Source organism: Camelina sativa, chromosome 12 (genome assembly GCF_000633955.1).
Source record: "Camelina sativa cultivar DH55 chromosome 12, Cs, whole genome shotgun sequence".
Classification (NCBI taxonomy): Eukaryota; Viridiplantae; Streptophyta; class Magnoliopsida; order Brassicales; family Brassicaceae; genus Camelina; species Camelina sativa.
In genome coordinates this window covers 21,711,716-21,737,378 of record NC_025696.1, presented here as the reverse complement: position 1 = coordinate 21,737,378, position 25,663 = coordinate 21,711,716, and the positions used below count along the sequence as shown (strand labels likewise).

General features: G+C 39.3%; 3 protein-coding genes and 2 long non-coding RNA genes across 5 annotated transcripts; 4 read left to right on the top strand and 1 right to left on the bottom strand.

The window, feature by feature from the left end:
- LOC104732414 (EPIDERMAL PATTERNING FACTOR-like protein 9) lies at nucleotides 7,738-8,961 on the top strand. Its single transcript, XM_010451958.2, has 3 exons — nucleotides 7,738-8,028; nucleotides 8,171-8,229; nucleotides 8,316-8,961. The coding sequence occupies exons 1-3, from the start codon at nucleotides 7,938-7,940 to the stop codon at nucleotides 8,472-8,474; spliced, it is 309 nt and encodes a 102-aa protein (XP_010450260.1). The 5' UTR covers nucleotides 7,738-7,937; the 3' UTR covers nucleotides 8,475-8,961.
- On the top strand, nucleotides 10,245-13,964 carry LOC104733732. Its single transcript, XM_010453287.1, has 6 exons — nucleotides 10,245-10,444; nucleotides 10,718-10,939; nucleotides 11,029-11,097; nucleotides 11,221-11,368; nucleotides 11,453-12,463; nucleotides 13,908-13,964. The coding sequence occupies exons 1-6, from the start codon at nucleotides 10,245-10,247 to the stop codon at nucleotides 13,962-13,964; spliced, it is 1,707 nt and encodes a 568-aa protein (XP_010451589.1).
- Nucleotides 14,191-15,656, top strand: LOC109128079. Its single transcript, XR_002034523.1, has 3 exons — nucleotides 14,191-14,380; nucleotides 14,923-15,025; nucleotides 15,169-15,656. It is a non-coding gene; the product is annotated as an uncharacterized LOC109128079 (long non-coding RNA).
- Nucleotides 21,021-21,653, top strand: LOC104732412. The gene is made up of 3 exons (XR_758801.1): nucleotides 21,021-21,214; nucleotides 21,354-21,442; nucleotides 21,564-21,653. It is a non-coding gene; the product is annotated as an uncharacterized LOC104732412 (long non-coding RNA).
- LOC104732413 (peroxidase 17) lies at nucleotides 21,437-22,735 on the bottom strand. Its single transcript, XM_010451957.2, has 3 exons — nucleotides 22,434-22,735; nucleotides 22,160-22,351; nucleotides 21,437-22,089 (listed from the first exon to the last, which is right to left on the bottom strand). Exons 1-3 carry the CDS (start codon nucleotides 22,641-22,643, stop codon nucleotides 21,496-21,498), a joined length of 996 nt encoding a protein of 331 aa, XP_010450259.1. The 5' UTR covers nucleotides 22,644-22,735; the 3' UTR covers nucleotides 21,437-21,495.

Genomic DNA, 25,663 nt, shown 5'->3' with positions numbered 1-25,663 from the left:
TATGATCAATGTTCTGTGAAGCAGAATCCAAGAATCCCAAGGATGAGGATGCAGCATGAGTTGTCTACTAGACCGCCATATGCCTCAAGTGGGTTTCAGCAGACGGTCCAAAGACCTATTCAGCTTAGTAGAAGAAGAGGTTGTTGGTATTGTGGACATCTAACTCACTATAAAGCCCGATACTATCAATTTCAGAATCGTGTGTCTAGCGTGGTGCAACGTGGTGACTTTTATCCAGCTGTGAGAAGGAACACTCAGGGATATGTCAGGAAAAAACAGAGGTTGATCAGGCCAAGTGGTACTTTGACAGTGGATGCTCCAAGCATATGACTGGTGCCCTTGACAATCTATCCCATTTAGAAGATGTTGCTGGAGGAAGAGTTACTTTTGGTGATGGAGGAAAGGGAACAATTCGAGGAAAAGGTACAACTAGTGGTGATTCTCAACCACATCTTAAGGATGTTTTCTTGGTCGAAGGGTTGAAGGCAAATCTGATAAGTATTAGTCAGTTGTGTGATGAAGGCCTGGATGTCACATTCACCAAGAAGGGGTGCAAGGCTGTTGATCAACAAAGATCAGTGCGACTCAGAGGCAGGAGATCTGGAAATAACTGCTACATGTGGAAATCATCAATGCAGTGCTTTAACACGACTGTTGAGTTGGACACAGAGCTGTGGCATCAGAAACTCGATCATCTTAACATTCGCACAATGATGAAATTGGCAAATCAAGAAGTTGTGCGTGGAATTCCTAAGCTGAAAGGTGACTCACATTTCATCTGTGGTCCTTGCAACAAGGGCAAGCAAGTCAAGGCGTCTCATGGGCCAGTGGCAGACATTCGAACTAGTCATGCACTTCAGCTGGTACATATGGATCTGATGGGTTCAATACAAGTTCAAAGCATTTCTGGGCGACGGTTCATCTTTGTCATGGTTGACGATTTCACTCGTTACACCTGGGTGCGATTTCTGCGTGAAAAATCGGATGCTCTTGAATGCTTTTGTATACTTGCCCTGCAGATTAAGAGTGAAAAATGTTCTATCCAAACTATTTGGAGTGATCATGGAGGAGAGTTTTAGAATGACAAGTTTGATCAATTCTGCGGGCATCAGGGCATTGTTCATCAGTACTCTGCTCCAAGAACCCCAGAGCAGAATGGTGTTGTTGAACGAAATAACAGAACACTGCAAGAAATGGCACGAGCTATGCTGCATGGTAATCAGGTTCCTCATCGTTTCTGGGATGAAGCTGTTAACACTGCCTGTTACATCATCAACCGTGTGTATATCCGACCAAGGACCAGCAAGACTCCCTATGAATTATGGAAAGGAAAGTCTCCAACAGTAAGCTACTTTCATGTGTTTGGCTGTCTATGCTACATTCTGAATGACAAGGATCCGTTGGGTAAGTTTGACTCAAAGAGTGATTAAGGGATCTTTCTTGGTTATTCAGGCCACAACACTGCTTTTCATGTGTACAACAAACGCACGAGATCAGTTCAGGAAATGGTAAATGTTGTCTTTGATGATACTTCTTTTCAACAAGTTGATATGGTCCCTGTTATCTCCGACAAGGATCTGGTAACTGATGATGAGAAGCACGAGCAAGGGTCTGAACGCCATAGTGACCTTGCCAGTCCTGGGTTGTCAACAGATGCTCTTACTCCATCTTCTCAAGTTCATTGGAATCACTCCTCAGGCGATATTATCGGTGCGATTCAGGGGGGTAGAGTTACTAGAGGCAAGCAGATTGATTTTTCTCAACTGGCTGGAAAGAAACAGAAGGCTGTGGTTCCAAACACTGTCTCTCAGGACTCTGAGATCGTTCAATTTGCCTACTTTGTTTCAATTATGGAGCCAAAGAATCACAAAGAGGCTCTTCGAGATGAGTTCTGGGTCGCTGCGATGCAAGATGAGCTGGAACAATTTGAGCGCAGCAATGTGTGGGAACTCACTAAACGACCTGCTAATGTCAATGTAGTGGGAACAAAGTGGATCTTCAAGAATAAGAGTGATGCCAGTTGATGCATTGTGAGAAACAAAGCAAGACTGGTTGCTCAAGGTTACTCTCAAGTCGAAGGAGTTGATTTTGATGAGACCTTTGCTCCAGTAGCGAGATTAGAATCAATCAGATTCATGTTCGGTATGTCATGTGCTCTCAAGTTCACATTACATCAGATGTATGTCAAAAGTTCCTTTCTGAATGGCATATTACAGGAAGAGGTGTTTGTGGAACAACCAAAAGGCTTTGAGAATCCACAACATCCTGAGCATGTGTACCGGCTGAAGAAAGCGCTATATGGTCTCAAGCAGGCTCCGAGAGCATGGTATGAGAGGTTGACTATGTTTCTTCTGGATTAAGGCTACGTCCGTGGAAGTGTAGACAAGACATTGTTTGTTCTCAACAGTGACAACGCGTTGATGTTTGCTCAGATCTATGTGGATGACATCATCTTTGGTTCTACCTGTCAACCTCTGGTGCAAAGGTTTGTGAAAAGCATGTCACAGGAATTTGAGATGAGTATGGTGGGAGAGCTGAAATACTTTTTGGGCTTGCAAGTGGAACAATCTGCTGATGGGATCTTTGTGTCTCAAAGCACCTATGCCAAAGAGTTGGTACAGCGGTTTGGTTTAGGGAAGAGTAAAGAAGCAAAAGTTCCTATGGGGGTCAATGACAAACTTTCAAAAGATGAGGGAGGAGAGAATGTGGATGAGCGACTATACAGAGGTATGATTGGAAGCTTGCTTTATCTGACAGCAAGTCGTCCTGACATATGTTTGTCAGTAGGGATATGCGCACGGTACCAGGCCAAGCCTAAGATGTCCCACTTACTGGCAGTCAAGAAGATCATCAAATGCGTCAAGAGGACAATGAACTATGGTATTGTCTTCACCAAGGATACAAATACCAGTCTGAGCGGATACTGCGATGCTGATTGGGCAGGTTCTGTGGATGATCGTAGAAGTACAAGTGGAGGATGCTTCTTTATGGGCAACAATCTGATATCGTGGCACAGCAAGAAGCAGAACAGTGTCTCACTATCAACCGCTGAGGCTGAATACATTGCCTTAGGCAGCTGTTGTACACAGCTTCTGTGGATGCGTCAAATGTCCTCTGACTATGGTATGGATTCTGATACTCTGTTGATTCATTGTGTTAATTAGAGTGCAATAAACATCTCTAAGAATCATGTCCAGCATTCTAGAACTAAACACATAGATATTAGACACCACTTTGTTCGTGAGCTAGTTGAGGCGAAACTGATTGAGATAGACCATGTGAGCACCAATTTTCAGCTGGCTGATTTGTTTACTAAGCCTTTGGACTTCAACAGATTCACAAATCTGAGGAAGTCTATCGGTGTCTGTGAACTCTAACTTTTTCTCTGAGTTGTGTTGGTCTAAAACAGGAACTGGAGCTAGGACAGATCATAGAAATCCTGGAATATATAGAAGATCAACATTCTGGAAAGTGTGGGAAATAGCTGCCTGTCATGCCAGTCTGTTCATCCTGTTAAACATTGTCATGATTTAAGGAGGTCAAAGAGCTGTGAAGAGACATGCACATGCATTCTGAGGTTCAATGACCTGGAGAATGACAAGCTTAGAATCAGTGACTGACATAATCAAATGATATCATTGAAGCTCAAGATGCTGAAGCAGTCATCATAAGGCTGTTTGGAGAAATTAAAAAAAAAAAAAAACAAAAAAATATGTGTTCTTCAAAGAGATGATCTCCAGCTACCTTAACATGTTGGGATGGACCGAAGACTAAAGGCATGCCAGTATGAAAGACTACATGCTACAGTTCTCTGATCTTCGACAATTCAAGAGGTTGTGATAGTTCCTAGTAAAAGTTCTTAACAAGTGGCTGACACGACAAAGGTTCTGTTAGTGTTCTGATTTTCATCTTATTTGTCTTATAAAAAAAATTAATTAATAATTAATGCTCATGTGTGTTTAATTCTCGATCTGGATCCCTTCGAGCTTATCATTAGTGGCTGTGCGAATCTGTGTTTTGATTCATGAATGTGATAAATTTTGGTCTTAAAAGGGAATGAATGCTATTTATCCATGCATTGTCATTAATTGGGACTGAATGAATTGACACATGAATATAGTCATAAAAGGAAATAGATACGGTGTACACTGATGGTTTGATTTTATTTTTTGGGCCGAGATCGTGCAGCCCATTGAAACTCACAGGTTTGTATAAAGAGGAGCGGCTAGGGTTTTGGCGTTTTCCTCATCAACTCTGCGATTTCAATCTTGTGTCGATTAAACTTCTAATCATCTTTTTGCTCTCTTGTTGATCAATCCTCTAATCGCCATGAAGTCAATCTTTAGTGGTTTCCACTATGATTCCAGTTCTGATGAAGAGCTCCACACTCCACCATCTTCGTTTCTTCCGCCCACTCCTCACGCTCCGATCGATCCCTCGACAACAATTGTCATCTATCAGCCCCGCGACGAGTCCACCACTGCGACTCCGGCTCCGGTGGATCCAATCCCCTCACCCTCCTATTTCGAGGGGAACCACGAGACTTGTGACTCTTCATCTTCTCTGCCGAAGAGGTGTCATCCCAATTCATGGTGGTAGATCTTACTGGTGATGTCCCCGAGCCTGCTCTGTCGTCCTAGGGAGTCTCTTCGCGTCTGCACAAAAGTTAACCGCCTGCAGATCTTGACAGTCGTGACTCCAAGCGTCCGTCTCTCCCCAGAGATAATGGTACCTCCACAACCTCTCGCGGTGCATCTTCGAAGGACTTCGATGCCAAGCGGTTTATCTCTTCAGAAGCAGCACGACGGTATGGGTTCTTTGCCTCTTGAACGCTTGCTCCAGAAGTCTGTTACACTCTAGGAGTCACTGATCAGGCTAGGGATTTCATAGAAAGAGCTGGACTACTTAAAACAGTCACGCAGATCATGTCTTACGATTCGGATGTGGTCTATGAATTCCGGGCAAATCTTCCAACGGTCAAGGTTGAGGGGGAATCTATTGAGGTGCTGGTCCGTGACTGGGTCTACGATTTCTCTCCAAGCCGCATCATTGCATTGTTAGGTCTTCAGTCTGTTGATGTGCGTGAACAGAAGTTGCAGACGGCTGCAATTCTGGAGGAGGATCTGGCTCTATTCCTCTCTGATGGAAAGGCCAAATCGTGCAAGCAGCTGGTGTCCACTGCGATCAAGAACCCTGTCATCAAGGACCTGCATCGGATCTGCTGTAGCCACTGGTCTCCCACGGTAAACATGGGTTACATCTCGACAAACAGGGCTCTGGTGATCTACATGATCATGCATGGGATTTGGTTCGATTTTGGACGGATGATCTATGATCAGATCATTCAGTTGGGGTTGCAAGCTCAGTCTGGCTTCCGGTTGCCGTTTCCCAGTCTCATCTATCAGCTGTTGACTGCTCAGCGACCTGTCACAAGTCTTCCGTCTAAAGATGCAAAGAAGACCAAGGGGAAGAAGACTGCATCGGTCCCTGTTGAGCCTGTTTCTCGAAGTGGTTCGTCTGTAGAGCGAAAAGCCATCCGGTTGGCAATCAAGATCCTGCAAGATGCCCTGGAAGCTGGTAAGTGGTTTCTCGCCTTTGTGTTTGCTTCAAATTCTGGCTTATTCTATTGATATTTTTGACAAAACTGTGCCAAACAAGCAGGGGGAGATGAGTCTGACTCAGAGGCCTGAGGGGGAGATTAAGCTGTGGGGGAGCCGTGTGTTTTTGGGCTCTGTTGTTTTAGTTGTTTTATTGTGCGAACTTTTATTTACCTCTGTTTGAACTTAAAACTTGCTGGTGTGTTTTTGATGCAATGAGTTTTGGTTCGCGGTAACAAGCGGTTGTGTATTTAGACAATTGTTAGTTGCATTTGGGTGTTGGCATGGTTGTGGTTTGTTGGCTGTGTTTGTGTCTTTCAGGTTTGATGATGTGGTTGCTTGTGTGGCAAGATTCAGTCAAAAAGGGGAGACTGAAAGTGTATCAGAGCTCTGAAGGTGACAAGAGCTTGTGAAGTGTCTCAGAGTGCTGATATGCTGACGTGGCGTGATGTGCTGACGTGGAGAAAGATTGTGGAACGCCGTGACAAGATGCGTGAGAAGGAAGGAAGAAGAGATCAAGATATACACGAAGTTGTTGAGAGTATATTTGATCGAGAGAGATAAGGAAGGATATTTTCTTAGGGATAAGGAATATTTCCTTTTAGTTGAGATACACAAAGATCTAGGTTAGAGATCGTTTGTGGGGTTATAAAGAGATGAGGGCTAGCCGCAAAAAGAGCTAGCACTCGTGGGGTTAAAGTTGAGAGATTTGTAAACCTTCAAGCAATCTCAAAAAAGCTTAGAAGGTGAGTGTGTTGTTTTACTCTTTTAGATCTACACAGGGTGTTGTGCTAGATAGATAGGAGAGTAGGCTTAGGTTCATTTCTTGTAACAAACGGAAGTATTTATAAGATTAAATAAAAGTGTTTGCTTGGCGCGTTTCCAAGCAGGTTGTTTGATTTGTGGTTCTCTATAACTTTACATCCTCATCAGTTAGGTTTAGATTTTTGCTTACAAAGCTTATATAGTAAAAAGTATCTACCGAACTTGATTCGGGTCGAATCCAACACAAAATGGGTGCAAATAGGTGGTGGGTGTGATCGTTCTGTGGATGGATGGTGCTAGCTTGTGGTTCTGCAAAAAGGGTGAAAACAAGTTTATTTTCTTTGTCAATAGTTGCCGTCATAGTTGTATAAGGCCACTTGACATAAGTTTTGCTTATCTTAATAAACATCTGTTTTGCTGATCTTTCTTGAGATAGGTTAGTCTATCCATACTAAATTTGGAAATCAGTTTACTAGAGAGGATCGTTTTCTCTTAATCCGACTTTGACTCCTTTAGAGACCAAGGTCTTAACACTTAGAATACTGGTTCAACAATCTAAGATATGGAGGTTTACCACATTAACATTTTATGGAGATTCTAAAATCTTAGTTGGCTTACTTTAGATCAATGCAGCTCCTTTAACATCTTCGTGGAATTCTAAGGATTGGGGACATCCTATTGTCACTCATATCAATGAAGTTCTCTCTCTATGTTCTTAGGCCTTAAATGGAGAAAGCATGTAATGCAGAGCAGATCAAGTGGTTCAAGCAGATCAAGCAGAATAAAAGTAGATCAAAAATTTGGCAGTTCAAATGCAGATCAAAGGTGAACAGCATCAAAAAAGCTGTAGACCAGATCTGCACATATTTCTCCTGCATTTACCACAAAAAGACAAAAAAATATGAACTGCACACAGTTCATCTGCATTAATTTTTAAAAACAAAAAATTTATTGAATGGTAACTTAGTGATAGGAGGACTACATTAAAGGATGATCTGCTATTTTTTTGTCCTCCCATTCAAAACCTTACTTTTTACATGTTTCTTTTAAGTTCATGAATATCCAAAAGGGAGCAAATCATGTAGAGTGTATTATTCCGACACTTTAGCTAGAGAAACTCTAGAAAGTAGTATATAGTTTGTACATGTGTTAAAGTTAGTTATTAATGAAATTTATTTAATTGCCGACAAAAAGTAAACAATAATTTCTAATTATTAGATGTAAGACAGGAGATGAGATAGGGAGGCAAGAGTGTGGGAAAGAAAATACTAGAAGATGTTGACCGAAGAAAAAAAAGAGATAAATATGTTTGGCTATTAAAAAGAAAGAGAAGAGTTAAATGTTTTTTTAATCTCCCTTTTACAATCTTGTGGGTTAAAAGTGAAAACTCATCCTCTGCAATTTAAAACTCTTATCTCTACGTGTGCACAAACCTCACCATTAGATGATTAGTAGAAGACAAAACTTACAGCCAAATTGACAAACTTATCTCTCTCCAAAACATTTGGTCCATACGATAAAGCAAGAAGAAGAATTAATAAAAACAAGAAGAAGAGCAAGACGAAGAGGTAGAGGATGAAGCATGAAATGGTGAACATCAAGCTACGATGCATATCCATCTTCTTTCTTCTCTTTGCTTTGATTCTTGGAAACTATGTAGTTCAAGGTATCTTTCTTGACCCATCTCCTTCCTAATCTATCTTATAATTTTCAATATGTTTCTAAGTGATTTGAATACAACTAAGTGACTTTTTTTTTTTTTTTTGGGAATTTTCTCGTTTGTGTGTGTTCTTCTTTTTTTGAACCAGCCTCAAGACCTCGTTCCATCGAAAATACGGTCTCACTTCTCTCACAAGTACATCTCCTGGTAAATTCCCATTTATAAGTAATTACTACAAGGAAACCATCAATATATATATATATATATATTAATTTAAAAATATTTCAAAGCAGAATTCGAGGAGGAGGAATATGATAGGGTCGACGGCACCAACTTGTACGTACAACGAGTGCAGAGGATGCAGATACAAATGCAGAGCTGAGCAAGTCCCAGTCGAAGGCAATGACCCTATCAATAGTGCTTATCATTATAGATGTGTTTGTCACAGATAATAATGATAAATCTCTTAATTTTTTGCTTTTTCTTTGCAATTTTTGTATGATTTGATTACATTTTTGTTTTTTTGAATGAGATGATGTTTTGGTCAGCTAGCATTATTGATTATTATTATTATTATTTTTTTAACAATTAAAATTGTTTTAAGTATTAGTTCACTAGCCAGGAGTGTCTGCAAGCTTATTAACCTTGTGTGCATGGGATAATATGGTAAGGTCTTGTTGGTACGTGTTGGTATTGGTATTGGTATTGGTGTTGATGATGATGACGATGAGGATCGTGGAGATGATGATAACATTTGGGTGTTTATAAACCGCAGGGAAAATTCTCATGGTCCTGTGGTCCAAATTTGAGGCATAAGTCAAGAAAAGATCACATGAGGGAACTAGAGTTGTTATGTTTGTAATTGTAGCCCTCCATCTTTTGTTCTGTTACGTACATATTATGACAATATGCATTAAAGACATTTGTTCTATTAGGTTACATATGTTCCTCCCTTTCAATTGTTTTTATACACCTCATGAGTATCCATTTTATTTCTTCTTTTTAGTAACCAAAAAATTCTTAATCTTAATCTTGTTGTGGTAGGTGATATGATAATATTTAAAAATGTCCAATCCAAAAAAAGTTAATGTGTGTATGGTGTTTAATCACGCTGTCTAGACTGCTATTTACACCACTAGTAATTTACGGGAAAATGGTCATTTTATACTCGTACACACCTCAAAAGTGTGAATTGCTACCTGTACAAACAAGAGATGTCAATTTAAACATGTACCATAAGACATTTCACATTTCATACCTGTACTCACAAAATCGAGCCAATTGCACAGTGTACGTTAACGGATTTAAGTTAACCGTTAGAGAAGCTGAGTCAGAATCGACGTTTTTTATGACGTGCCAACGAAAATGCAAAACGACGCCGTTTTGATACGTTTTTATCGCAAAAAATTGTGGAAACTCCACACTCCGGAGATTCGAACTCATGACCTCACATGTGATTAGCATAGGACGTAACCAGTTGATCCAACAACAATATTCGACAATATAATACAAATTAATCCTCATAAACCTAACGTAACATCCATCGAAATCGAAATTTTTTTGGGAAATTCACACTCTCGTGGGTCGAACCCGCGATCTCAAATTTTAATAGCGTAGAACGTAACCAATTGATCCCACAACATTACTCGGTTATATCACACAATTTTATCCTCATAAAGCTAAAAGAAATCTAAATCCCAAATAATTTGAAACGTCGTCGTTTTGAATTGGGGGAAAAATAAAAATCCTAGGGTTCTTCTTCTTCTCTCAAATCGCGATTTGTCTTTCTTTCTTCTTCTTCTCCGGAATCGGCGACGAGAGAACCGACGAAGATGGACGAAGAAGGTGATTAATCGAAGGGAGAGAGGAAAGAGTAGGACGAAACGAATAGATAAGGTAAATCGAAGTAGATTTCAATGTCTGATTTAAATTTAGGTTTTATTTTAAGGTTTTAATCTTAGATTTCATGATGTTGTAGTGATTCGAGGGTGAAATTCAATGTCTACAATGGTGGATACTGGGCAAAAGATTACAAAGGTGATGTTTTTTTTCTCGAAGGTTCAAAATCGGCAACTATAACATGTAATCCGGAAGAATTATTTGTTAAGGTGTCGAATGAGTTTAGAGAAGGAATTTATGGGCATATGTTGTGGTATAAGTTTCCATTTGAGGAACATAAGGAGCGAAAGAGGTTGATAGATTCTGATATAAGTTTTACAAAGATGTGTGATGCGGCCATATGGGTTGGAGTCGTTGATATATTTATGGTTAAGTCGTCAGAGCATCCTCATGATGTGGAGATTACTGAGCCCTGTGATGCAGAGATTCGAGTTGAGAGGAATGTAGCCTCTTTTCTTGATGAAGACCCGAATTTTGACTACCATGACACACCTCCAAACTCAGATGATGAAGGTTGTGGAGAGTAGTTTGTAAGATTCAAAAAAGATAGTGGTCAGCTGCAGTTCAAACAAGTGTTTGACACTCTAGAAGATTTCAAAGAGTGTTTGATAGATTATGCGTTGAAGGGAGGATACAATATTAAGCTTGATAGATGGGGGAACGTAAAAAATGGAGCTGTTTATTCAATGGATGGTTGTCATTGGAGGTGTTACTGTATGTTTCATAACCCCATTGGGAAGTGGGTTCTAAAGACATTTGAAGATGATCACAATTGCACACCTGATGGGTATTGTAGATTACTAAAGTCGGCTGTGGTGGCAAAGATGTTTATGGATGAGATAAGGTCTAATCTTGATTATTCACCGAAAGCTATACAATATGAGGTCCAAAAGAGGTTCAATATTATGATAACCCCTGATGTATGCAAGAAGGCGAAGAAAAAAGTAATAGAGATGATTCACCGTGACCATATAAAGCAGTTATCTAGGCTCAGAGATTACAAAGATGCAATCCTTGAGTAAGTTACTTTTTTAAATGATTGTGTCCATATTCTAGCATTTTTTATGATTGTTTCCATATTCTAACACATTTTTATATTTTTTGTAGGACTAATCCTAACTCCACTGTGGAGTTAGAAACTATCATTGGTGATGATGGTTCAGAACTATTCCGAAGGTTCTATGTATGTTTTGATGTGTTCTGCAAGTTATGGCCAATGTGGTGTCGACCCATATTTGGTATAGATGGCTGTTTTCTCAAGTCTACATTTAAAGGACAATTGTTGGCAGCTGTTGGAAGGGACACCAATAATGGCTTGTACCCCATTGCTTGGGCTGTTGTTGATGTTGAGGATGAGGAGAACTGGACATGGTTCTTAAGTAAGCTAAAAGATGATTTTCATCTGCAAGAGGGTCAAGGATTCACAGTTATTTCTGATAGACAAAAGGTATGTTATTGTTCTAATTTCATTGACATTTTATTGGCCTTTGATATTTGAATCTGATCTAAATTTGTTACTTTTCATTTATAGGGCTTGATAAATGCAGTAAACAGGGTGTTGCCTTATGTTGAACATAGGATGTGTGCTAGGCACATTTATGGTAACTTGAAGGGTGATTTCCCTAATCAAAATGAAGTGAAGACTATGTTTTGGCGTGTGGCAGAAAGCTACACGGTGGCTGAATATGAAACAAATTTGGAAAATGCAAGGAACTATGATATCCGATTATATGATGCCATTATGCAGAGAAATCCCAGGAATTGCAGTTTAGCTTTCTGTTCACCTACAGCCAAATGTGTTGATGTTCACAACAACATATCAGAGTCGTTCAACAATGTCATCGATCCAGCAAGGTCCGTACCAATGGTTGAGATGTTGGACACTATTAGGAGAAGAACCATGGTGCGTATTGATTTCAGGAAGACTGCGTCCAGTCAGTATACAGGTCGAGTCACTGAGAGGGCAAAAGAGATCTTAGAAGAAGAAGCTAAGTACATAAAGTACTGCTCATTTGTCCCAGGTGCAGATGGTAGATATGATGTTTGTGAGTCTGGTGTAGGTTACAGTGTGAATCTTAGGCTGAGGACATGTGTTTGTAGAAGATGGGATATGAGTGGAATTCCATGTCGCCATGCTCTACATGTGATCACCGAGAAGAAGCTTAACCGTGAAGATTACATTAGCGACTGGTATTTGAACTCGAGGCAGCAATGTATTTATAGTGATTCGATTGCACCAGTTTATGGTATGTTGTTCTGGCATAGAACTGGTTCTGTTGTGGTGCCACCTGCTGCTTTAGTTGAACAGATTGAAAACAGGAAAGGTAAGAAACCAAAGTTGAAGAGGAAGAAAGCAAGGCATGAGTCTCCTACAAAAACGAAGAAGAAGCTTAGTAGAGATAAAAAAAACATGCATTGTAGTCTATGTGATTACCCTGGACACAACAAATTAAAGTGTCTTAATGCTGGAGTCAAGAGATACAAACCACCAAGGAAACCAAGGAAGAAGAAGCAGCCATCAAATGCAACTCAAGGAAGTCAAGTAAGTCAAGAAGCTCAAGGAAGTCAAGCAACACAAGACTAACTTATAATTTGTTGCTTGTTATGGGATTTATGGTATGTTTTTCTTTTTGTATGCCTTGTTATGGAGGTTTCTTAAAACAATATGATATGTATTTGGTTTTCTTAAGACTTGGTTTAAGACAAGATGATTAACATGTTTTCATCATTTTGTATGTCTTATGAGTTTTTTTTTTAAAAAGCAATATGATCATTCATTCAATACAACATCATACGATACATCATACATCATACATTCACTAAAACTAAATTCAAAAGATAAACCTAAAGAAGAAAATCATCACCAAAGCAAACACTACAATGTTCTTCAAGCTACGGAGCTGCATTTTCAAATCTCCAACCTCCTTCTCAACCACAGCCTCACATACACGAGTATCCATTGTCAAAATACCAATTCTGATTCACAAACATTGAAGTCTTTTTCCATTTTCATCGAAGCTCCTTCAAGCTTAGTAACTTTCTCTATCAAGTCTTCAATCTCTTGAACCATACATGTATCCATCCATTTGAACACATGACCCCTATTGTCCTGTAACATTTATCTAAAGCTTATACACATAACCACAACCAAATGCGAAATTGAAAAAACCACAATCATATGCGAAGAAGACAAAATCACAACAATATCCAAAATTGAAAAAACACACTTACATGTTCTCCAAATGGACAAGCATGAAACAGTCTTCCAGGTTTCTAACCGTGTTTGACGTCTTCATCACTACACTTTCTCCACACCAACACTTCTTAGGAACCCCGCTGAATCGCTCACCCATTCTCAATCACTGTAATTCGGTATCAGAGAATAAAACCCAAATAAACCACAAATCGGGATTTGAGAGAAGAAGAAATAGAACCCTAAGATTTAAAAATTTCCCCCAATTCAAAACGACGACATTTCATTTAATTGAGACTTAGATTTCTTTTACCTTTATGAGGATAAAATTGTGTGATATAGCCGAGTAATGTTGTGGGATCAATTGGTTACGTCCTACGCTATTAAAATCTGAGATCGCGGGTTTGACCCACGAGAGTGTGAATTTCCCAAAAAATTTTCGATTTCGATGGATGTTATGTTAGTTTTATAAGGATTAATTTGTATCATATTGTTGAATATTGTTGTTGGATCAACTGGTTACGTCATATGCTAATCACATGTGAGGTCATGAGTTCGAATCTCCGGAGTGTGGAGTTTCCACAATTTTTTGTGAGAAAAACGTATCAAAACAGTGTCGTTTTGTATTTTTGTTGGCACGTCATAAAACACGTGGATTCTTAGTCAGCTTCTCTAACGGTTGACTTAAATTCGTTAACGTGGAATGTGCAATTGGCTCGATTTTGTGAGTACATGTATGAAATGTGAAATGTCTCATGGTACATATTTAAATTGACATTTCTTGTTTGTACAGGTAGCAATTTGCACTTTTGGGTTGTGTACGGGTATGAAATGGCCATTTTCCCAGTAATTTACACTCAAAACTCATATAGCACACTTTTTTATAATAACTTTATCTATCTTAGGCATTTTGATATTACATGTATTCGAATGAATATGTTTTGGTCAGCTAGCATTATTGATTATAAAGAAATAAGAAAAGCAAAACAAACAAAACTGCTTTTGGATTGAGCATCTAAATACATCAAAAGATGAGATATAGAAACGAACATCATTCAAATACAATAAATGGACAACATCACCTCTGCTACCTCAAACCGGAACATTTGACTCTGATCAGACTGCGTCTATTCTTGAACCGGTTTGACGGTCAGTAAAAGTTGGGCCGTACATCAGTATTCGGCCCAGTTATGTTCAAACCCAATGAGTTCTTCGGTGGTTCATCTGTTTGTTGATTTCCGGCGATTGTGAGACATCTTCGTGGAGGTAAATCTCCAGGTTTCTGAACTCTCACATAGACTTTATCTAATTACATGTAAATCTGCAAGTTTCAGTATTGAAAATCAAATCGTAGATCCCAATTATAAGCCAAAAGCTTTGTTCTTCATGTGTCTCTCTCTCTCTCTATTCATTATGATGGTTTGATATGTTTTACATTTTGACGTTCTCTGTTGAGTTCATTGTCAAATTCTCAAATTTTGTGGGTTTTTGTTGTTGTTGTTTTTGCCCCTCTTAGTTTAACATTGTGAGCATCATCTTTATAAAGGTTGGTGTCCTGAGGATGGTTAGATTGAGTATTTGTTTTGCTCATATGCTTGTTAATCCGATGTAATGGTTTCATCGGAAAATGCTATGGACAACAGCGTGCGTGCGACGACTAGTTAGTCTACAGACTTGTTTCTGCTCCAAAACTGTTCTGTTGCTATTGTAATTGGTAACTTGTATGTGTGTAGCTAGCTGCAGGCGAATGTTTGTAATGTATGGTTGGTTATATGTAGAGGATATTGACACATTTTTGTGGTATTTAGAGGAAAAGGAACAAGAAAAGGCTTACTCAGTTGGTCTATTGAAGAAGCAGCATACAAAAACAGAGTCCAAGTTCTTAGTATGTCTCCAAACTTGTCACCAGGGGTAAGCATTTGTGTGATATGTTGTAATATACATTTTAAGCTTCTTTGTGTACCTCAAAATTACATGTTCACAGATAAACCAAATCTTCTTGTTTTGTGATTTTGGATATTGATATGGTATCACTGACCCGACATTGTTTCCAGTTTTACAGATCGAAGTTGCAACCGCAGGCTTCAACAGGTACTGTTATTCACAATCAACTTGTGGAAATTCAAAGATCATGGCATGGCATGTAAGTGGAGAAATATCTACGGCGATACCGATGAAGTGAATCGTGTACAGAAGGATATCCGACGCCGGTTTGCTCTCGATTTCTCTTGCTAAGGAAGGAGCAATCGTCTCTCTGCTTCCGATATCTCTGCTGCTATAGTTGCCGAAGCTGAGATGAAGGATAGCTACTATGTCAATAGCTACAGCTACTATTAGTCTACCGAGTTGTTTCTGCTCCAAAAATGTTCTGTTGCTATTGTAATTGGGAACTTGTATGTGTGTAACTATGATACAAGATATGGCATCAAGTATCATCGTAAGAAGCATCGTGGTCGAGAAGCTTCTTAATCGTTTTCTAATTATTTCCTTTTATTTACATTAAGAGTTTTAGGATCTTTTCCTTATTTCAATAATGCATAAGTCGGTTTGTAAGAGTCTATATAAGACTCACGAAATCATCAATAAAAGTTAACTTCCAAACATTAACCTTATTCTCAAGCGAGACTAGGGTTAAGGGAAGCTTTAAGCTCATTCTTGGCGTCTAGATTCACAACGGCAGAAGGTGTTCTAACAAGAGCTAAGGCAAAAGCTTTGGCACATAACAATTTGGTATCAGAGCCGTACGTTCCGATGACAGGGGAAGCTATGACAAAATCCCAATTCGAGCAGGTTAAGAAGATGTTTGACGAGCTGAAAAGTGAGCTCAGTGAGCTCAAGGAGGTTTCGGCAACCCAGCAAGCAGTCCTATCAGCGACTACTGAAGCGGTACATGAGGAACGAGAGCAAACTAAATCATTGGTGGAAGAGCTGCGAGAGGAGCAACAAAAGTTGAAGAAGGAAGTAACGAAGGAGCAAGGAGAACTCTGTGCCAAGCTTCGTTCTATCTCTGTTGGAACAGGAGGAGATGCAGACTTGGGAGAAAGGGAAACGGCGTCGGTTTCTCAAATCAAAACAAAAGAAGGAGAACATAGTGTAATTCATGCAGAAGGTCCCTGGGTTAAACAGTCCGTGGACATGGACAGGGGACAACGACTGACTGATGGAGGGGGAGAGTGGCCTGTAAAGCAGATTGGGGTTGCTCCCTTGGATGAAAAATCGGGGTCTGAAATAGGAGGTCCAGGAGGCTACAAAAGAAACAGAGGTTGGAGGGGCTCCTCGGACGGGAAAGAAGGCGGGGGAAGAGGAACCGAGGGTTATGTGGTGACCCCGGTTAAGATGGAGTTTCCACCGTACGATGGAACAACTAATGCAATCGAATGGTTGCAGAAGTGTGAGGATTATTTTGAGGACCAAGGAATATTTGATGATGATGCAAGAGTACGACAAGCTACGTTTGTGTTAACGGGACAGGCCTACCATTGGAACGCAAATTTACGAAGGTTAATAACACATAGATTGGGGTGGTTGGAGTTTAAAAGACATTGCAAAAGTAGATTTGGGAAGGCAGATGCTGTTAATCCCATAGGTGAGCTTAGTAATTTGCGACATACAGGAACCGTGGATGAATACTGCAACCAATTTGAACAATGTCTAGGGAGGCAAACAAGGCTGACAGGTGACCATCAAATATGGCAGTTTTCTGCTGGCTTGGCCGATAATCTACGTAAGGAAGTAGAGTTCTTGCGACCTGAGACGATCTTCAAAGCTATGGAGTATGCGCGGGACAACGAATATAAAATTGAGGGTGATAAGAGAATGCGCACGTTTGGAGGTCACACTGCTCCTACAACACGTTACTCTCCACCACCGTTTCGCCAAAACGGAATTGGAACTAGAGGGATTTCAGGCGGACGAGAGGGAGAGTCTCAAAAGGAACGACAAGGAGGTCAAAGACAAAACACTACAAGGAAAATGTGGAAGAAATTGACAGAACCAGAGATGGCAGAACGGAGGTCCAAGGGACTTTGTTTTAATTGCGATGACATATATGCTCCTGGGCATGTTTGCAAACCGGTTTTGTTCTATATTTGGCCAGTTTCAGAGGGTGACGACCAGGAGGATGAGCCGTTTGAAGAGGAAAAACTGCAGCTATCACTGAATGCTATGAAGGGAGAGCAAAATGGTAATACATTCCAAGTCAAAGCAACGTTTGGCAACGAAGTTGGGTGGACATTATTAGATACCGGGAGCACACATAATTTTATCAAAACCAGTTTGGTGGAGAAGCTAGGGATTCCGATGCATCGACGACCAGGAAGAATGGTGGAGTTGGCCGATGGTGGTAAATGCCGTGTTGATGGGTTTTGCAAAAACCTCGCTATAACAGTCCAAGGTCATCAGTTTGTCGTTGATTGTTTTGCTATATCACTAAGTGGCTTTGACGTGGTGTTAGGAATACGTTGGTTGAACTCACTAGGCAGGGTAGTGTGGGATGGGCCAGCACATACAGTAGAATTTCAGAGCTCGGAGATGTTGATTAAATGGCATGGGGAGGCTGAATCAAGGACACAAGAAGAGCCTAAATTACAGGAACAAGATGAGCCTAAATTAAATAGTATTAGGACGAGTGGAGAACTTGAAGACTGGTTTGAAGAGGAAGAGGAAATTTTTATGACCAGCGGAGTGAGTGCAATAAAGAATTTTCAGCCACAAGAGTCTATGACGTTGCTCACAATGCAAACCACAACAGGAGAGTTGGGAGACTTAGTGGAGGAATTTAAGGATCTATTTCAGAAACCAACAAAGCTTCCACCACAACGAACGTGTGATCATCGAATAAATCTTTTGCAAGGTACAAATCCAGTTGCCGTACGACCTTATCGTTACCCCCATCTATTGAAAGATGAGATTGAGAGGCAATGCACAGAAATGCTTAGAAGTGGAGTTATACGACCAAGTTCCTCACCTTATTCTTCTCCGGTCTTGTTGGTAAAGAAAAGCGATAATTTTTGGCGGTTTTGTGTTGACTACCGTGAACTTAATAAGGTGACAGTAAAAGATAAATTTCCTATTCCGGTGGTGGATGAGCTCCTTGACGAACTACATGGAGCACGTTTTTTTACCAAGCTTGACCTGACATCTGGGTATCACCAAGTAAGAATGTTCTCACGGGATATTGAGAAAACGGCTTTTCGCACACACCACGGGCATTACGAATTTATGGTCATGCCCTTTGGACTATCAAATGCTCCATCGACATTTCAAAGTCTCATGAATTCGGTTTTCCACGGGATGCTTCGAAAATTTGTTCTTGTTTTTTTTGATGACATCCTTATCTACAGTCCTACATTGGAGGAACACATCCAGCATATGAGGAGGGTATTTGAGCTGTTACGATCGCATAAATTGTTTCTCAAACACTCCAAGTGTTTTTTTGGAAAGGCCGAGGTAGGGTATCTTGGGCATGTTATTTCTCATAGTGGTGTACGTGTTGATGAAACGAAGGTTACCGCAGTTCGTGAGTGGCCTAGACCAACCTCAACAAAGGCAGTAAGAGGATTCTTGGGTTTGTCGGGTTACTACAGGAAATTCATACGCGACTATGGTGTGATCGCAACGCCATTGACCAATATTCTCCGTAAAACAAAGTTTGTATGGGGGGAAGAGGCGGAGTCTGCATTTGCTACACTGAAACGTGCTTTGACGGAAGCTCCGGTTTTGTCATTACCTAATTTTGAATGCAAGTTTGTGGTGGAGTGTGATGCTTCAGGTAGTGGTATTGGGGCTGTGCTTCACCAACAAAGCCGTCCAATAGCGTTTTTTAGCAGGAAGCTCGCTGAACGACATTACAAACTGGCCGCTTATGAACGAGAACTCATTGGCCTTTCCAAGGCGGTGCTTCATTGGAGACCTTACTTGTGGGGAAGAAAGTTCCTTATACGCACAGATCATTATAGTTTAAAGTTTTTGTTGGAACAAAGGCTCTCGACATCACCGCAAATTCATTGGATAAGCAAGTTGTTGGGTTTTGATTTTGATGTGGAATTTCGCTCTGGCAAGATGAATAAAGTGGCTGATGCTTTATCTAGGCGAGATGAGGTGAATAAGGAGGACGAATGTCAAGTCTATACCATACAAGGCTCAGATTCTGGTATTTTGGTAAGGTTAAGAAAAGAAGTTGAAGCTCAACCACTTCTCGCTAGTCTTCGGGACAAGATTATCCGTGGGGAGATGTCACAGGAATGGGGTGTAAGAGATGGATTAATCATGTATAAAGATCGAGCTTATTTGGCCACCAATTCAGATCTTCTCCGTGAGGTAGTGTCTGGCTTTCATAACTTTGCTCATGAGGGTGTCCAAAAGACAATGGAAAGAATAAGGCGTGATTTCTATTGGAAAGGGTGGAAAAAAACAGTGCAGGAATTTGTGAAAACATGTCAAGTTTGCCAACAGAATAAGTGGGAGACGTTGCAACCAGGAGGTTTACTTCAACCACTTCGCGTACCCACACAAATTTGGTCTGACATCTCCATGGACTTCGTGGAGGCACTACCAAAGGTGTTGGGTAAAACAGTTATTCTAGTTGTGGTAGATAGGTTCTCCAAATATGCCCATTTTATTGCGTTGAGTCATCCATACACGGCAAGCTCAGTTGCTCAAGCATTTTTTAAAGACATCGTGCGTCTACATGGCATCCCAGAAACCATTGTTACGGATCGAGATAAGATTTTTAGAAGCACATTTTGGCGCGAGTTATTTCGGTTAGTGGGAACAGACTTGTGTTTCACAACTGCATATCGTCCGCAGTCAGATGGACAAACTGAAATTGTCAATCGAACCTTAGAGATGTATCTTCGCTGCTTGACTGGAGATAGTCCACGACAATGGCTTAGTTGGCTTCCGTGGGTTGAATATTGTTACAATACCTCTTATCACACCGGTTTGAAAGCTACACCGTTTCGAGTTGTCTATGGCAAGGAACCTCCTCGTCTCCTCGATTATGTGGGGGGAAGCACAAAAGTGGAAGCAATTGATGTTGCCTTAGAGGAACGAGATGAATTTTTAGCAATGGCTAGAGAACGACTGTTGGAAGCTCAACAACGGATGAAACTCGTATACGATAGCAACCATCGTTTTTTGGAGTTCAATGTTGGGGATTGGGTGTGGCTCAAATTACAGCCCTATCGACAACTTACAGTTGCCAAGAAGGCTTATACTAAGCTATCACCGAAATACTACGGTCCTTTTGAGATCATTGCTCGAGTCGGAACAGTGTCGTATCGTTTACGCTTACCAGCGGATGCAAAGATCCATGATGTGTTTCATGTTTCCCTTTTAAAGTGTCACAAAGGTGAACGACCCGACAGTGAGCCTGTGTTACCACCGGTTTTGCAGGGACGGTTAGCTCCACTGAAACCATTGGAACTATTAAAAGCACGAAGTCGAGGAGGAGTTCGCCAAGTTTTGGTCAAGTGGACAAAGGATTTGGAGGATGAAGCCACCTGGGAGGATGCCGCTAAACTCGTTGAAGCATTTCCTGAATTAGAGCTTGCGGACAAGCTCTTAGTCGAGGAGGAGAGTACTGATACAAGATATGGCATCAAGTATCATCGTAAGAAGCATCGTGGTCGAGAAGCTTCTTAATCGTTTTCTAATTATTTCCTTTTATTTACATTAAGAGTTTTAGGATCTTTTCCTTATTTCAATAATGCATAAGTCGGTTTGTAAGAGTCTATATAAGACTCACGAAATCATCAATAAAAGTTAACTTCCAAACATTAACCTTATTCTCAAGCGAGACTAGGGTTAAGGGAAGCTTTAAGCTCATTCTTGGCGTCTAGATTCACAACGGCAGAAGGTGTTCTAACAAGAGCTAAGGCAAAAGCTTTGGCACATAACATAACTATAGGCAAAGGTTTGTAATGTATTATGGCTGTATCAAGAAGAGGCTATTGACACATTTGTGTGGTATTTAGTGGAAAGGAACAAGAAAAGGGCTAAATCAGTTGGTCCAAGTACCAGAGGGAGGTGCCTCTTGAAGAAGCAGCATACAAAAACAGTGTCCAAGTTCTTAGTATGCCTCCAAACTTGTCACCACGGGTATGCACTGAAACCTTAAAAACATGGAGTATACATAATTTTAAGCTCATGTCCACAGGCATTTTCAGATAAAACCAATCCTCATTTCTTTGTGATTTTGGATACTTGTATGATTTTACTGACTAGACATTGTTTCCAGTATTACAGATCGAAGTTGCAACCGCAGGCTTCAACAGGTACTATTGTTCACAATCAACTTGTGGAAATTCAAGAATTATGGCATTGCATGTAAGTATTAAAAGTTTTTGCATCTATTTAGAAATCATAACATCTCTCTAAATTCAAGAGTCAAACCGCAGATCACTAGGCCTTCTATTAACAACCCTACAATTTAACCTAATCTCTCCAGGTCTTCCAGATTGCAAATCACCCATCTTCACCATCCCTTGTTCAAAAGCTCTGAAGAACTCAGCTTGGTCTTCACTAAACATCTTCACATACCCTCTCGTCTCTCTACTCGTATACAAAGTCTGGTCAGAGTTCAGAAACCCTCTCCCTGAAACCAAATCTTTGAAGTACTGATTGTCAAAAACGTGAGGCGTTGCATCCAAATCTCCGGTCACATTCTCATCTCCACCCAAAGGACAGAGCTTGTTAAGCTTCTTCCGGTATCTTGGTTCGAGAGCTGGATCAGGTTTACCAGACCCGGATTGGTTATAAAGCCTAAACATGATGGAGAAACATCGACCTTTACCAATTGAGTGAGACCCTGATAAAGCCACCATGTCTCTTACAGAGAGATTGAATCTTTCGAAAAGATCAATCAAGAAAGTTGCATTGGCTCTCGGACTCGGCATGATATCATCTGAATCTTTCTGACTAGCTGTTAAACTGTCTTTCCTCCCTAGCTTCACCTCCCAGTCAGGTCCTCCTGTCTGGTTGTTCAAGACCAAAATTACAAAACCGAAGTCGCTAAACCGAGAAAATTTCGAAGAAACTACTTACTAGAGCAACGGCATCACGAGAGGCCATGATAACAATATCAGCACAAGATATAGTAGCTGGACAAGCTTCCTCTAAAGCTTCTTTGATGTCATCAACGACTTCGAAAGATCTCAGTGAATTGATGTTGGAAAGTGATAGTTTCTCACCAAGCATGTCTGGTGTGTCATCAAGCAACACAGAAGCGTCACATCCCTTATTCAATCATCAGAGAGAAACAAAGTTAGAAATCAAGAAGAGAGAAAGAGAAAGATTCTATGGTGGGGTTTGTGTTTACATTGACGAAGCAGTCGTGAAATTGTAGACGCATGACTGAAGCAACGCTTCTTGCTTCTTTAATCATAGCTTTCTTCATTTCTCTTCTTACTATGGATTCAGCTTCAGGGCATGTCTCACTGTAGAATCTTGGTCGGAGGATTTCACCGTTAACCACCGTCAAGATGAGAAGATAGAGGATGAGATGGGGACGAAGAAGAAGAAGAGACATACTTTTTCCTTATAATATTTTTTTAATTCTTTTGGGTTTCAGTGATGGAAGACGAAGTGACTTTGTTTGGTTATAAAGATCTTTCTTGAAGAAGGAACCAGATTGGTAAAATGAGGAAAGAAAAAATAAATAGTTATTTCTTTGTGATTTTTCTTTAAGGGTAAAATAATTTATTACTTGAATAAGTAATTATTTTAAGCTAATAGTATTATTTTTTATTCTAAAGATTATATTGGAATACACTATTAGCATTACTTAATTAATAATCTGTATATAAAGTTAATTTTTCTATTTTTTCCTTCCTTCACATCAGTAACACTAATTTTTTAATTAAAAATACTATTTTAATATTCATTTATCAGTAATACTATATTCATTTTAATAATAGTAAAAATTAATATAAATTTTTTTAGTAAATAATAAAAATAACTATATAAAATAAATTAAGTAACATAAATGGAAATATTAAAATAGTAAAAATAATATTATGAATTTGTTTTAGTAATAATGTTATTATGGAAATTTTAACGAAACAATGATCAGATTCCAAAATTTAGAACAGATTATTGAGTTTTAGAATGAAAGTAAGATTATAATGCATGGTGAAGTAAAAAAACAATTTATGTAATTGTATTTATAAAATTTTAAACATAAAATAAAAATTGTAGTGAAATTAGTTTCTAAGAAACATATACTACAAAGATCTATTATGAAATTTCACTTAAAAAAAAATAAAATATTAATTACTGAAACAACCCGACCCGTTTTATGTTTTAATATCCTAATAACCAGTGATCTCATATTCAATAGCAACCTAACCCCAATCAATAACAGTAGATAACACAAAACAATTCCAATAAACCAGTAACGAATAAATAAATAACATAATACCATTTCTAGCACAATTCAAAACATAAACAAAGTCATAGAATCAGCAATCCTAACAGCCGTTCTAGACAACTAAGTTCCACTCTAACATCCTATCAAAGACATAGAGCAATCAACCAAGCCTCTAGAACATCCTCCTCTTCATAGCCTTGATTCTATGTTCACGTTTTGCCTTTACCTGCACCACAACACAAAATAGAGGCATAAGTATTACCAGAAATACTTAGTGAGGCAATCCTTCTATCTATTGGGCTATACACAAACGCAATAAGATCTCTCATGCCACAATCAACAAACAATAAAACAAACCAGACAACATAGAGCAAACACATCATCAGCCGCTGCTAAAGGTTGGTGTCGACCGACACCCGCCTAATGTCGATCGACACTGACGCCTGGCGAAGGTTTTCTCGACCGACACACGACATGTTTGGATCGATACAGACCACCTTGCGTCGACCGACACACTCCTTGTGTTGATCGAAGCATACTCAACATCTCACAAAATCCCTAATTGCATCGACTGACACCTCCACATGACATCGATCGATGCTCGTAGGTTTCTTGCACCGTCCTCGCATTAGTGTCGACCGACACACACCTTGTGTCGATAGACACTCATGCCGAGCATCGCTTCCTCATGATCAGAAACTCTGAATCTCGCCTCCAAACTTCTCCTATTCATCCCACACTATCTCATGAACGAATCCAAGCCTCGGGAGCCACGAAAAACACATAGAACTTAAAGGGAACAATCACATAACACATACAAAATTACAGAAACAAAGATCTCAACTTAGAGCCATAGTCATGCACTCACCTTAGCCAAACATCGAGATCTAAGCCCCAACAACGAAACTAGCACCACATCAACCTTCCCACCATGTTCCTAGTCTTGAATCCACACTCTCCAGGAAGAAAACTCACTCACAGGACAAAGGATCTCCAAAAACCCAAGAACGCTAAAAAAGTTGAAGAAATCAAATTTTTCCTTTAATACTCAAGTTTACGGCTCTCCTAAACCAACCACGCAAAACCGGAAGGAATCAAAATAAAACCGGTTGAACCATCCACTTAAGGTGTCGATCGACACCCTTACCGAATTTCCACAATTCAGTTCACGGGTGTTACAATTATGCAACTCAACTTAAATTATTGATCTAAAATAAAGACATCGAAAGAGTCATATTTTTTTGGGAAAACTATGAAAATAATCTTGAAAAAATAATCCATTTAAAGAGACAAAATCAATGGTCACAAAATATAGAAAACATGATATGCAAGCCGTTACAAAAGTGATATGTGATGTAGCATATCTCATAAGGCACATTAAGTGGAGCTATAATTCTATAAAATGATAAATAAAAAAATATATAAAACAAGCTTGAGATTTCATCAATTTTATCAAAAGCTTTAACCCAAAACATTGGCAGAAACAACATGTTTAAAGTACACTGTGTTTTTTGAGAAGAAAAAGCTGAGATTGTATCACAAAATTAATATCTTTAAATAACGTATGAATGTAACTTGGATTAATGAATATATATTTATTGGCGGGTCTAACCATTTCACCATTTAACCATTCTTGACTTGGTATGAAATTTTTTTATGGCAGGTGATGCACTTTAGCGACATAGTACTAAAAATGTTCATGAAACTTTGCATATTTTTATTTAATGTGGGATATTGATATGTTTAAATGATCTCTATAATTAGGCCAACGATCGACATTCGACGTTAGAACTTTTAAAAAGATGTTTTCATGGGATATATGAATATAAAATGAACTCTTCCAGGGAAAAAATATCATAAAATTGTCAACAATATTGTTTACTCTTCCACTGACGTTCTTAACTCATTTTTTGTTACCACGTGATGTATTGTTGATTTGCCAAGAAAACATTATTGCGACAATAGACAATATATGTTATAGATAGATTAGTAAAATAAGTATGACGTTTATATATATTTATCTTTTAAACTTCAAATGATTATATTTATATTTAATAATTTTTATTGATAAAAATTTTAAACTTAAATCTCACGCAAATAGATATAACAAAGAAACATTATCTTCAACAATATATATGTTGTGTTAGTAAATTAAGTTTAGTGTTTATATAGATTAATAC

What these genes read in the sequence shown, in the direction of transcription:
- LOC104732414 (XM_010451958.2), top strand. Translation starts at nt 7,938, where the DNA reads ATGAAGCATGAAATGGTGAACATCAAGCTACGATGCATATCCATCTTC. An exon ending in TGGAAACTATGTAGTTCAAG is followed by an intron (nt 8,029 to 8,170) that starts GTATCTTTCTTG and finishes TTTTTGAACCAG; the next exon opens with CCTCAAGACCTCGTTCCATC. An exon ending in TCTCACAAGTACATCTCCTG is followed by an intron (nt 8,230 to 8,315) that starts GTAAATTCCCAT and finishes ATTTCAAAGCAG; the next exon opens with AATTCGAGGAGGAGGAATAT.
- LOC104733732 (XM_010453287.1), top strand. Translation starts at nt 10,245, where the DNA reads ATGTGTGATGCGGCCATATGGGTTGGAGTCGTTGATATATTTATGGTT. An exon ending in GATGATGAAGGTTGTGGAGA is followed by an intron (nt 10,445 to 10,717) that starts GTAGTTTGTAAG and finishes TGGGTATTGTAG; the next exon opens with ATTACTAAAGTCGGCTGTGG. An exon ending in TACAAAGATGCAATCCTTGA is followed by an intron (nt 10,940 to 11,028) that starts GTAAGTTACTTT and finishes TATTTTTTGTAG; the next exon opens with GACTAATCCTAACTCCACTG.
- LOC104732413 (XM_010451957.2), bottom strand. Translation starts at nt 22,643, where the DNA reads ATGTCTCTTCTTCTTCTTCGTCCCCATCTCATCCTCTATCTTCTCATC. An exon ending in TTCACGACTGCTTCGTCAAT is followed by an intron (nt 22,352 to 22,433) that starts GTAAACACAAAC and finishes TGATTGAATAAG; the next exon opens with GGATGTGACGCTTCTGTGTT. An exon ending in CTCGTGATGCCGTTGCTCTA is followed by an intron (nt 22,090 to 22,159) that starts GTAAGTAGTTTC and finishes TTGAACAACCAG; the next exon opens with ACAGGAGGACCTGACTGGGA.